The 13,499-nt window shown below is 41.4% G+C and overlaps 3 protein-coding genes and 1 pseudogene across 4 annotated transcripts in view; 2 read left to right on the forward strand and 2 right to left on the reverse strand.

Moving 5' to 3' along the window:
* The window catches only part of LOC110041101 (protein unc-80 homolog), a 55,428-nt gene extending 52,416 nt beyond the window's left edge, over window positions 1-3,012 (forward strand). For both annotated transcript variants that reach the window (XM_089294893.1, XM_089294894.1), the window contains one exon: window positions 747-3,012. In XM_089294893.1, coding sequence (XP_089151019.1) covers window positions 747-1,952 — 1,206 coding nt within the window. In that variant the 3' untranslated portion in view covers window positions 1,953-3,012. The remainder of the gene's footprint in view (window positions 1-746) is intronic.
* Window positions 3,013-3,019: 7 nt separating this feature from the next.
* On the reverse strand, window positions 3,020-4,771 carry LOC110041094 (uncharacterized). The gene has a single exon (XM_089294934.1). The coding sequence runs from the start codon at window positions 4,405-4,407 to the stop codon at window positions 3,052-3,054; it is 1,356 nt and encodes a 451-aa protein (XP_089151060.1). The 5' UTR covers window positions 4,408-4,771; the 3' UTR covers window positions 3,020-3,051.
* A 1,088-nt stretch (window positions 4,772-5,859) lies between these two features.
* LOC149108965 (uncharacterized) lies at window positions 5,860-7,311 on the reverse strand. The gene has a single exon (XM_089294931.1). It carries the CDS (start codon window positions 7,297-7,299, stop codon window positions 5,860-5,862), a length of 1,440 nt encoding a protein of 479 aa, XP_089151057.1. The 5' UTR covers window positions 7,300-7,311.
* A 2,416-nt stretch (window positions 7,312-9,727) lies between these two features.
* Window positions 9,728-11,012, forward strand: LOC149108966 (uncharacterized; annotated as a pseudogene).
* The last annotated feature ends 2,487 nt before the right edge of the window (window positions 11,013-13,499 follow it).

The following is a 13,499-nucleotide window of genomic DNA, read 5'->3' on the forward strand; positions in this document are numbered from 1 at the left end:
AACACCAAAAGAGCAAGCAAAGATGCCAAGATTTATGTTGGGAGGACAAAGACCGTGCACAGTCTTACTTTGTCTAATATACTGTGCGTGAATAACGTAACCAAAACGTTTCTATTGGTTAGTTCTATCACCTTAGGTGGTGACATACTTAACAGGGAATTTTAAGTCTGGATTTTTAGGAAAGGGAAAAGTTGGCTAGCAGTCTGTTGTTCGAACTTTTAACGCTTTGCTGGATGTGTCGTTTTTATTGTCTTGCCCTGCCAACTAACCAAAATACACTGAAATGTCCAATAACATGATTGAAATAAATATTGACAAAATATTTATAAGGCTAAAGTTACTTAAGACCCTAAAGATGACATAAAGTCAAAAATGTTCTTTGTTTTACTTTTTTTTAACAATTTTTTAGCCTTGTGAATATTTTGTCATAGCATTAAGCGAATTTTATGTAAATAATTATTGTTCTCTTCTTTTCTCAAAGCTATGGATTGAGTTTTTCAAATGTGCAACCCAAAGGTTGATTAAAAATACGTCAATACCTTTGCCCTGCGATCAAAGAGACTTAATAGGTCGTTAGTGCTTCTTAAATTTTTAACCAAATCTAATCTTATTAGTATAATTCTGTACAGATAGTTAATTTAGTTACTTTAGATAATTTAATTAGTTAAGTAAGCACGGCTCGATGGAATAGCATGTTACGTGAACTGATACCGTGGATAAATAAAGAATACCTACCTACCTTCCAGGTCACCCAACTGCGTCACAACAGCAGCACTGAGCGTGCTCTAAAGCAGAGAGTCCTGGACAAGATTTCGCGGCCGCCTTTGGTGGTTAACTGTCGTAACGCGCTTATTACTCGTTTCTTGGAGGAACTGTCCTTCATCAAACAGAAGCGTACTGCCGCAGGACTAGAGGAGGTGGACGAAGAGGAACAGGAGGAAGAGTGGAAGGAAGAGAAGAAGCGTTTAGTGCTACAGCCGCCTCCACTGGGCAGGGAACGCTCTTCCAGTGCACCAGATGAACCTGCCTCTGCAAATCCTGAGGAGGAAAAATTGGTACCGGCAATGGCGCGTTCGGTTAGCTGGAAGGCGAAAAAATCGGTCTCGTTTTCACCGGCGCCAAGCTTCGACGAAGATCAAGGAACTATTAGTACGTCTCTCGGCGACGTTCACGGCGGAAAAGATAAAAGGAAAAAATGGCTTCTACGGAAGCAGGAAACCGTCGAAGAACAGGAGGGTCACAATGACAAGGGCCTCTTAGACGTTGATTCAAGCGGGGACCCTTTTGCACACCAACGAGGTACCACAGTGAGGCCGGGAAAGGTGTCTGCAGGAAGAGGAGGCCGTAGGCGCTTTGAAAAATTTCGAGCTGTGACATCGACTGTGATGTCGGAAAGGAAAACATCAAGCACAGCGGTTGAGGTGCAAAGTAATGTGGAGATTACAACCAGCGCAGTCATTGAGAGTCAGGGGGAGAGATTTCAAATGAAGGTGTTCGAGACAGAGGATACAGTGGTGGAGACTGTCAACGATCGCCAAGACTCTCAGGCATCACTCACGCCCCCGATAGCAAAACCAGAGTCTGTAACAATCTCGCTCTCACCCCACAGTTCTCCGTCTAAGCGGCTACCGGTTCAAGACACAGACGACCAGTTTCCGGATATCTTGGAAGCCATAAAACCCTTGCCTCCCATCCCACCTGTTAAATTCATTCCTCAATCGGACGAGAAGCACGATCCTGCCAACACAAGGAACGGGTCAGTTGCGACCGAGAGCAACCTGGCAGCGGATTACGATGTAGAGCGTGCGCAGCGGCTCAGCAGGACCCGATGGTGGCACAAAGTGTATTCAAATGTTGAAATCATTTCCACTGACGAAGATACCCAGCGAATTCAGAGGGTGGAGATATCCGTGTCTGATTCCTCAGAAGTACAACGCGAGACGAATGTGTGATCGTAAACCAAGCTAGTTTTCTAAATATTTATTTTTATCATAAAGCCGAAACTCGAGAATTAACCGCGCTCTAAAAAGAGCAGTGAGCCAATTTGTAACCAGAGGCGAGCGCGGGCAGTTTGCATTTGTTGACTGACAAATTTGCTTTGGTTGATACTGAATGGTGTTTTCCGAACCAGTTGCAGATCTCCGCGAACTCAAAACCCTCACAAAGGCGTCATAACTTTGTTCAGTAAGGCTGGTTTCCACGAGCGCTCAAGCATAAGCAAAAGTAAAATGCGCAGGCGCAGAAGAGTGCTGTTAAAGGCGCTAATGATCAACATCATACTGTTTCTGCGTATATCTACTTAAGCCCCGTCTACACGAGCAATTTTCCATATGACAATTTTTATATGACAAATACATTTGATGATGTAGATAGCACAGCAAATATTTGTAAACCGTTCGAAGTTTAGAGCGCCAGTAATGACTTTGGACAGCGGAGATACGAAAGGCGAGGCTGAGTAGTTCCCCCCCCCCCCCCCCAATTTGTGGCGCTTTCGAACATATTTGCCACATTGTGTGTGACGAGTCGTCTACACGAGCAATTTTTCGTATGAGACAAATTTTATTTGTCGCATATAAGCCAACACGTTAGCTTTTCAGCAAATGTATTTGTCATATCAAAATTGGCCAATTTTCCTCATCTACACGAGCAAATAAGAATTGTCACATAAAAATTTTAAAAAATTATTTAAAAATCGCTCGTGTGGACTAGGCTTTATACCTATTCTTATGCGGCCGCGGTAGTATGAATCAACCTTTTAGAGTTGAGAAAGGGCTCGTTTCGCTCAAGTCAAGTTGCTCCAAAGTCGGCAGGTTGAATGCGGAGGGGAAGATGCTGTACACGAAACCTGACGCACAGCATTTTTCATTGCATCCTTAAAGAGAAACAGTTTCTTTTTACTTTCAGTAAAAATCCGAGCGGTAAAAAGCATTCTTTTTGAGTCCTAATACATGCTATCAGATAAATGTATTATATATGGAAAAAAAGATTAGGAAATAAAGCAAGTTAAGGGTATTCGCGCTCTATTTGTGTTCATTCGTTGCTGTGCTCGGATTATTGTTGAGCCGTCAAGCTCTGCGGCTGATATCGCTCGCGCGTCCACACGACAAACTCTTGAAAAGCGATGACACCGTTGCTCTTTGAGTCCATTTTGTCGAAGAGCTCCCTCAACTGGACATCGTGTATCGGAGCGTTTAACTTCTTCATTCCTCCTACAAAGTCCTCTTTGCTGAGCTTGAGTCCATCACGGTCTTTAGACAGGATTTTGAACAGGTCAATCAGACGCAGTCCTTGTGTACGCACGAAAGCCAAGTACACGTCCAGGATCTCAGGGCGCTTTTTGCGATCTGTTAGACGCTCGCCTGTAATGCTGATATCCCACGAGCATGTAAAGGAAGGCCTTCCTTCCAGTAGAATCTCGAGCTCACGAGCACAGTCCTTATCGAAGACTATATCATCTAGCTGTAACTCTCTTAAGGCACTGGATGTGTTCTTCTGAATGGCTCTTAACAGGACACAAGCGCCGTAACTTTGAAATGGATTCCGCCCAGTCTTCAAAACCTCCAAGCTTTTGTTCGTCTTCAGGATTCTAGCAATCGATACGACACCTTTGTTGGTGATGCAGTTACTGCCGATGTCTAGAACTTTGAGCGTCTGGTTGCACGACAACGCTTCCTGAATAGCTGCAACGCCGTCGTCCAAAAGCCCATTCCAAGCAACATTCACCTCTCTAAGGCGTGTATTTGTTTTCAAACCTTCGGCCAGTGCACGGGCGCCTTTCACGCGTATACTGTTCCAGCTCACGTCCAAGTTGTCCAGAATGGAATTCCCCTTGATAGCGGAACCGAGGAAAGTTGCTCCTCTGTCGCCGATGTCGTTGTAAGACAAATTTAAGTGTGTCAGAGGCGCATCTAACCTTAAAGAATTGCAAAACACCGCAACAGTTTTCCCTTGTAAGTTGCACTTGCTAATGTTGAGTTCTTTTAGAGTGTTGTTCTGAAGTAGCATGTCTCCGAGTTCGTCTGCAGCCTCCTTGCCTATCTGGTTGCCTGACAAATCGACTTTGCTGATGAAGACATTCCTCTTGAGCATCTTAGCAATGTAGGTTATTCCTTTATCATAGATTCCGTTGTCATGGAGATTTAAGGTAGTAACATTGGAGCATCCTTCTAAAGCCGTGCATATGGCTCGTGTGCCGGAATCTCCCAGACCGTAATGGTTGAGTTCGATATTTTTTTCGGTGGAGCACTGTTTTAGAAACTTGGACGAAGGCACAATGTTATTGTTCTTACATGCGTCAAGGTAAATGTCTTGAATTGATCGAGAAAGAACTCCGAACTCTCCTTTCTCGATTACCCGCTCGTCGCTTTCCTCTTCCAAGTCAGTGTCGAAAAATTCATCGTCTTCCATTATCTCGCCGAGCAAACCAACGGTTTTTTAAGGTTCTTACCAACTGTTGTCTTTTTTCAGTACTTTATAGCAGTTATCCACCTTTGACTTTAGGAAAGCCTCTCTTTGATAAAGCTGGGATGCAAATGGAGGCAATCACCTCTTGATAATTAGGTAGAGATTACCTTCCCACAGTTATCTCGTGAAGAGACGTTGTCCTGAATGTCGACCTTGCTGCTTTGTCTATTTTGTGTTTAAATGGAATTCTCAGGACCGTGGTCACATCTTATCACTGCATGAGGTCCACACGTTGAGGACGGTTTAGATCACAGTTTTGAATCAGCCCTTCAATTTCATTTGTTCCGCCATCAGACCCAGAGGTTTCGAAAGTGCGATTATTTACGCAGAGCTCGTAAACAGATTGCCCTGTTATGGCACATCTCATTCAGATGTTTTCAGATCATTTAGTCACTAGGCGTCCAGTGATTTGGCGTTAATGATATGTTGTTTTGATATTGAAAGAGGAGAATACTGTGTATGTTGTGTACCAATTAGCGTCGAACATACAGGAATGACCACTACTAACCAAAACAACTGACTGTTGGGAAATTCTTTTTTGTTAATGAAACCTTAATGATTACTTTGACGGAGTTTCATCTAAATTGTGGTTATAAATACCTCCTTTGTGCAGTTCTTTGTACGGCATGACGTAAATACTTTCAACATAAACTACTCTCGAAGGATCTCACTGTTTGAGGTCAAAGGAAATAACAATTTTAATGATGCCAGTAAATGATTCATTTTGTCTTATTTCCCAATTAAGAAGTATTTTAAGTCTCCAACTTTCAGGGAAAAAATAGAAAACAGTAACTTACTTCTACTGATAAGCATATGTAAACATGGAACCCATTACAATTTAAAACAGACAGTTTAAGAGTAGAAGAATGTATACACATTGTTTTCGTTGATTTAAAGTTGAAGAACATGTTTCTGATTACGACTGCTTTTATATTGCAACATTTACTCGTAAACGTAAAATGTATGTATATCTTGTCGATTTTTCATTCATTTAATAGACCTTACTATACCCTGAAGCGGGACGCGAATGTAGCGTTTTATTATATTTCTTAGATACAATCGCAGTTGGCAAAATTATATAATACCCGTCAAACACTTTATTGATTGAAATTTTAACGTCGTATATTCGTCGGAGAGTCTGTTGTCGTGTTCTGGGTTCCCTAAACGTGTCTCTCTTAATTTTTCGCTGTTGTTTTATAAAGGCCAACTTTTAGGGGAGCAAAACTTGTACTACACTGTTCCCAGCTCGGAAATTTCTTCTGTCAAAGATAAGTAATATTTTACGTCATAGAATCTTCACAGAAATAATTAGTTTACTTTGTGCCATGTTTGTGCACACCGTTACCGACCTTGCGGGAAACCCGCAAATTAATCATGTTGCATATTTTAAGAAGACTATTTCTTCTGTTGTTTCATCGCAACAAACTCCTGAAACCTGACCACGCCGTCCTGGTCAACGTCGAGAATGTCGAACAACTCATCGAGTTGGACTTTCTTGAGACGAACTCCAAGTCTGAGCAGGCCTTGCACGAACCTCTCCCTGTCCACAGTCATCCGCAGCGCACTGAAGTCGTTCCTGGTGATAATCCTAAACAAGTCGATCAGCCTCCAACCTCGGCTGCTGACGAAAGACAAAAACTTCTGCACTACAAGGGGTGTTGCGGAAGGGTTACGCCTCAGGGAGGCTGGCATGGCCGGCATCGGTTCGCCACCTTTGACCACTGTTCCCCACAGGCATGTGAAGCCAGGTCGCTCTTTAGTCAACATCTCCAGTTCTCTCAAACACGCGTGGTCCAACGTGGCATCATCCATGTCGAGTGTCCTCAGCGCACTCGAAGTTTGTTTCCTAATTTCCTTGAGAAGTTTGTAAACGCCGTAGTCGTGGAATCGATTTCGACCAATTTTCAGAGTGTGAAGAGTTGTATTGGTTGAAAGGCCCTCTGATATTGCTTCGACGCCAGTCTCGTTAAACCCACAATTTCCCACGTCTAAAACTCGTAAAGACTTGTTCATGGCGAGGACCTCAGCAATTTCTGTTGCTCCTTCGTTTGATATACTGTTATGCGAGATGACGAGATTTTGTAAAACTGTGTTAGCTTTGAGGCCTTTCGCTATAGCTGCAATCCCCCGTAAGTGGATTGCATTCCAACCAAGATCCAGAACTTCGAGTGAGCTATTGGCGCTTAAGAAGGACCCCAGCATTACTGCGCCCTCATCACCCAGTTCGTTGCCTTTCAGATTTAGGACAATGAGATGAATTCTGTTAGCTTTTGGTAGAAGCCATGGCATGTCTCTCTCATGTAGGCCGCAGTTTGCTAAAGCCAAATTCTGGAGGCAAACGTTTTCATTTAACATTTCACCCAAACACTGAGCTCCTTTGGTTCCTAATCGATTTTCCGAAACATCGAGCTGTGAGATAAAACAATTGTCCTTTAACATGTCGGCCAGAGCGCTAACCCCCAGGTGTGATATGCCGTTATCGCAAAGATTCAACTTCGTGATCGTTATGTTTCGTGCCAGCGCAGAAGAAACAGCAACAACCCCACTATCACCAATGCCGTAATGTTGCAGATCAACGGTGTCAGTGCAGAGCTCCCTTAAAAACCTAGAAACCGGTGGAATGTTCAGTTGTCGACAAGTTTTAAGGTAGATCTCTTCTTGTGTTTTATGGAAATCCTTTTCTTCTTCAAAGCTTTCTTCGAGATCTGTATCGTACTCTTCGCTGTCACTTTCGTCGCCACCTTTCGTTGTTTCCAAATGCATTTCTTTGTTTTGTGCTTTGCTAAAGTTTTCTGACCTTTCAATCGCCACAGGGTTTCTTGTAGGACGATTCATGGGGCTCACTGCCGACTGAGGGATTTTACTATTTTTAGTCTCTCGACTTACTTTTGATAACCAGAGATCAATTTGTCGCCCGTTACAACGGTGGCTGCACGACTATCACAACATGTTTTCGACAATTTTTATCGCGTGCTGGTTTCGGAATGCTACCTGCGGCTACTTAAAAGGCAATTAATCTTGTAATTTTATAACTTGTTAATTATTAAAAAATAACCATTTGCGCTTGATACCAATCACGTGTAATTACATAGATAGGCTTCCTTGCGGGATTCACCTTGGTCTGATTTGTTTTGATGTCACAGTGATATACCGCATTGGTTGTTCAAGGCGATCTAAAATGTATTTGAAAACGTTTCGGGATCTCCGTGATATTGGGCGGGTCGGGGGGAGATGGTGCTTGATCTATGTTTGACTATAGGAATGCTCCGAGGGTTTCTGAAAATCTGACGCGTTTTACAACAAAGACTTGGCAAAGACAACAGTATAGAATACCTACGCTGATTAGAAACACCCTCTATTCTAGGCCTCAGTTTAGGACAAAGGATAGGGTGGACCAATAACCCTGCAAGTACAATATTTTCACAAAATTATCTTATGTTGACTGATTCGAACCGTCTCTGATTTCGGTTTGAAGAATAACGTTTAAACCACATTGAAGAGAGACTCCATTTATGATGAGTTCTAATAAAACTACATACCCTGTCACTTCGGACCATATACGGTAAACTGCCTCTTTTAAGTCCCTCGCTTATGCGCTTCCCAGTTATAGGCTCATCTATCTGTAGACCAAAAAATACATGCGGTTACAAGCCCCCGTCCCCCCCCCCCCCCCACTACCTCCCCGATATAGGTTCTTCTTTAACTTTCCTTGTTTTGAATTCGCTCTATTATAATGTTTTAAAGCTTAATTAAAATCTAGTTGACGAAAAAACTTTTTCGATCGACACAGCTATAGCTCGTTTCTAAACGGTTCTTTTATTCCGGTTAAAAACTCCCTCGGATACAAGCCCCTCCGTTTATAAGCCCGTCTAAAAGCCTTTACGAATTATCTAAGTCCAGGGGCCCGTTTCTCGAAGGTCCCGAAAAGTTTTCGTACCCGAAACGCCGTAGCAAAATCTCAAACCTTATGATTTTAGAGTTGTTTTATAAATCTTTTATGAACATATTCTCAATATGAACAGAGGTTCCCTTCATACAAGAAGTTCCAGGTGTCTAAACCTCTTTATCTTTAAATACCGGTGAACTAAAAATGGCTTTGCGGGCCCGAAAAGTTTCCGGGGCTTTCGAGAAACAGCGCTTATAAGCGGTAGTTTGCGGTAGGCCGATGATTCGCGAACATGGCCACATGTGAAATTTTTTAGACCCTGGGCAAAGCTTCATTGCGAAGTAGCTTTCCCACTCAAGCCATATAAAGAAAAGTCAAAGGGACGTCAATGACCTGTCATTGTCATGTTAAATGTGAGAGTTTTTTCTTGTGGGATACAGGATACGTCCTACCCGCTTGAGCGTACATACATACATACAGACAGACAGACAGACACACACACACACACATACACACATACATACATACATACACACACACATACACACACACATACATACATACATACATACATACATACATACATACATACATACATACATACATACATACATACATACATACGTTTATTTGATAAGTAGGTTTAAAATAAGCAACTGTACAGCTGATGTGGACCTACTACTACTAAATCTAAATAAGAGAAACAGAAATTTACAATACAATTGTCATATAAAATAATATATACAATAACGATAAAAAGAGTAATCAAATAATTTAAAAATACCTAAATTCAGGGTTCTTATTTTAATTTACAGAGCATTCCTTTTGGAAACTGATGTCTCTGACATAGGTCTTGATCGATTTTATCTTCCTTTTAAAAGAAAGAGGGTTTTCAAGCTGTTTGACAGAGTCAGGTAAAGTAGGTAGGCGTGCAAAGTAGGTAGGTCTAAATTAAACCGCAAATTGCACAAGCTATCTACTTTAATATTGAAATTATAACTGCATCAAGTTTTCAATTTAAATATCCAGTAATAAAAAAACAAATAAACAAACAAACAAACAGGAAACAGAAAAAGAACTTGGGTAGACGTCGACAGGCTCCTGGCTCGAGAGGAGAAATTTAGTGAGCACGGAGACAATCTGGAGAAGATTTTCTGTTGTTGTCGTCGTCGTTTTTAATTTCTCCCCACCCCCTCCCCGCCCCCCCCCCCCCCCTTTCCTTGCTTAGTCAAGGAGAGTTCGTTTTCCCAGGACATTTATACCCCGGGAAAGCTTTGTCCGTGTGACACTTCACTCCCATTTGAAGAGAGAGAGACAGCAATTTTATTTACTATTTTACTCTCGTCCCCTCCCCTGCACAAAATGCTACCAGCAAGCGCGTTTCGTGTGCGTTTCCCGCCATTTGAACACGTGACTTGTCAAATTGACGCAGAGTTGTAGGATCATGGCGACGGCTTCTTCTGCAGTAGTGCCTTCTTTGTCAAATAATTCCGCTTCTTCCACACCAAACGTGTTGTACAAGTTAAAGGTAACTCTCACTGATCGCTACCACAGAGTACGGGGTGGACGCTGGCGAAGAGTCATCGTTCCAGCGAATTTTTCGCTGCTAGAACTGCACGTCGTGATTCAACTTGTGTTTGGCTGGGAGAACTACCATCTCCACCATTTCATATCTATGGCCAAAAACGGGAAACCTAGAAGCCGACGACACGATCCAATCGAGTATAAAATACCAGAAGAATACGACGACCACATCTTGATGCGAGAGATGAAAGATGAGCGTGCTTACAAGCTCTCTAACGTGTTTAGTTAAGAAAATCCCTTTCTGGAATACGAGTATGACTTCGGTGCTTGTTGGGAGCATGTTATCAAGTTCGAAGGAGGTTCGCCGGAGAATATAGATTGCGAATACCCCATGTGTGTTGACGGGAAAGGCGTTAATCGAAGGAAAGACCATCAGGATGAAGACGAAGATAGAGACCTTCTGCCGGATTACCAGGGAAAGCAGTTTAGCCGACAAGAAGCCCAACGCGCCATTCATAGGGTCTTCGCGGGTAAATGGCCTCTTAAAGTTGACAAGACGACAGTTCCAAAGTGTTATCTCTGCGCCTTTTTTAATTCTGCGTTCGGAACCTGTCGAGGCCCTACCTGCACTGGAAAATGCTGTAAGGTTTGTCTGAAGGCGCCTGCTCCTGTGTCAAACGAAGAGGCGGAGAGCTCTGATGAAGATCTATAGAGGCTGGAATCATGGAGGTGAATCTGGTATTTGATAACGACTTCCTTTATGTTTAATAAACTACAGTGAAGTGTTAATTGCTCAGCGATTGAAACAGTTTCTACTTATCAAAGTTGTTGTTGGCCAGCAGTTGTCAGTTGTGTTAGAGATGTTAACAAACTTGTGGTACGACTTTTGTTTCAAAGAATTGAATGTCCACATTTGTCAAATTTCATATAGTTAGTGATTTAGTGTAAATGCATGCATATTGCCATGCCTGATTTTTGAGATAAGGCTGTTAAGGCGTGGTTACAGTAAGCGATTTTGCTTGCAATTTCTTGTTCACTTTTGTTTTGCAAGGCAAGTTGCATCTGGGGATGCCCAGTTGCGGCTGCCTATAGTACACATGATCCCGTTTTTTGTAGGTAAAATCTGTGAAAAGTCCAAATTACAGGCGAACTGTAAGATATCAGATTATTGTTTTGATTTTCATTCTTTAACTAGCCAGTTGTGCTGGTGTGAAAAATTTTTCAGGCTAGTTCATTCTAGTTACAGCTTTCCCTCTGGGAAAACTGACTTTCCTTGTACCCTGAAAAAAGCAAGACAAGTTGCAAAAAAGATTGGATCATGTGTACCAAAGGTATCCATGCCCCTGATCGACACTCAATTGATACTCAATCAACACCTGTTGACTCTTGATCAACACCTGATCAACATCTCGGTCAACAGCTAGTCGAGAGTCGACGAATTTTTGCTTCTGGCCATTGAGTGCTAATTGATACATATTCTTTCCTATTCATGAATGAAAATAAGACTGAATCCTGTTCAAAACTACAAAACGTCCTTGTGGGGATCATTACCTTTAATACCGCCTAATGTTCTCTCTTGTACCCCATGTGGTAAAGCATCTGGGATTCAACAGGGCAAAAAATTACATACTTGTGGTAGCTAGCACTTAAGTAAAAGAGACTGAGGAAGAATTACTACGGAACTCTGCAATGCTAAATGTACATGTATATCACTGGTATGAGACTTGTTCATTTTCAACCTTGGAAATCTCCTTTCTTTGATTGGAGGGGTGGGAAAATGAGTTGGTAATAGAACATGAAGAGATTACCCTCATGAAAACTGGTTGTACATGCATCATTTTCGGAATTAGTTATATCCCGTAGACTCAAGTGATCTTCATTCTGTGTAAAGTCAGTTATGTTGAGTTCATATCAAGACCAGCCCTTGTATTACTATATATTGTGTTTGTCTGGTGTCTTTTGAACTATTACCTTTCTTATTTACATGAGTTGCAAAATGTTGACATAGGCAGTTGAATGTATGCCATGAAGAGCGAGTGTAGCTATGAAAGTATTTATAGATTTAAAGGATTACATTGTTCAGTTTTATGAATCAATATCTTATTTAATTCAACCAAGTCAATTATTTTTATAGGAAACCAGTCCTTAAATTACTCTAGATAGCTGTTTACCTGGTTTCTATTGGACAATCACCTTGTTTATTTATGCAAAATTTTGACATTGACAGGTTGAGTGTATTTCATGAAATCAATTAAAATTATTCATGGAGTTAAAGGACTGCATTCTTTAGTTTTAGGATTAATGTACGGCAATGAAAAGAAATATTTTGTGGTTCTGACTGGTAGAAAAATTTCAATGAGGAAAATATTACACTTTTTTTGCTTGTGATTGATAGGAAATTCACTGTGGTGAAAAAGGGACACATTTTGGTGGTGAGTGGTAGAAAAATTACTGTGATGAAAAGGGACCACTTTTAGGAGTAAACAAGAATCATTTTCATGCAACTATCAATGTTATTATAAGGTCGAAAAAGTATTGTATGTTGCTACAGTCTGGTCAATAACTACATCTCGCCAACCCTAGCAACATTTTATAGCCAGCTGCAAGGTCTAGGCCTAAATCGCTAGTTTTGTTTAACAATTCTAAGCACGTTAAATTTAAAATTCCGGAAACGTACCAAAAAAAAAAATTATTTTTCGTTTTTCCGTATTAGACCCAAAAGTCCATAGTCTGTGTTAGAGTGAGGGATCTCTCTTCTAACCCTTTGACTGCCAACGGCGCATGTATACGTCCTGAGTGGTCGCGCTCTTTGTACCACTAGTGACATCATCAATTTTAAATGTCACCAGCTATTCTTGATAAGCAGATAGTAGCCCTAGAATAGATCTATCCGCACAGCAGACTGTTGTGGATATCGACTACATTCTGTCATAGCATACTGAAAAACGTTATCAGTTTTGATGCAAAAATGGTGGTAAAATGGCCGATTATACCAATAATTGAACAAAGTCCCATTTCCAGGCTATGCCCATAAAAAAAGTCCAAAATTTGGCTTATGCGCGTGCACCAAATTAAATTAGAAAACAGCTCTACGAAAATACGCACGCTGATTGTTAAAAATCGTCTTTCTATTAAACGATTAGATTATGAGCTCGAGACTTCTACCGCGTGATAGCTGACGAGGGTGCAGCCCGAGTCAGCTATCACGCATAGAAATCGAGAGCGAATAATCTAATTGTTTTAGTATAAATCTACTAGTCGTTCAAAAATTCAATCTAAATCCTCTTCAAAGACAGTTCGAGAACACAAAGAAGCGGCCCCAAGCGCGTGCTGCTACGCTACTCACTATCTATCACAGAATAGTGAGTAGCGTAGCCAATCTGAGAACGCCATTTGTGATAGAACGCTAGTAGATTTACACTAAAACTCCATAGAAACAGAACTAGCACGAGCTGTTGACGTAATGATGGAGCGAGCAAAGAGAATTTACATTTTGATGATCAAAGTAAACAAGTTGTTTCTCTTTTTTTTCGCCGCAGTGTTTTCTAAAAGAAATAGAAAACATGTCCTCTGTGGTTCTATCGAGTTATAGAGACACTCGTGAAAGTTTGGGAGAACTCGTAAA

The sequence above is a fragment of the Orbicella faveolata genome, unplaced genomic scaffold (genome assembly GCF_042242905.1).
Source record: "Orbicella faveolata isolate gen_17 unplaced genomic scaffold, um_ofav_v1 contig_25, whole genome shotgun sequence".
Classification (NCBI taxonomy): Eukaryota; Metazoa; Cnidaria; class Anthozoa; order Scleractinia; family Merulinidae; genus Orbicella; species Orbicella faveolata.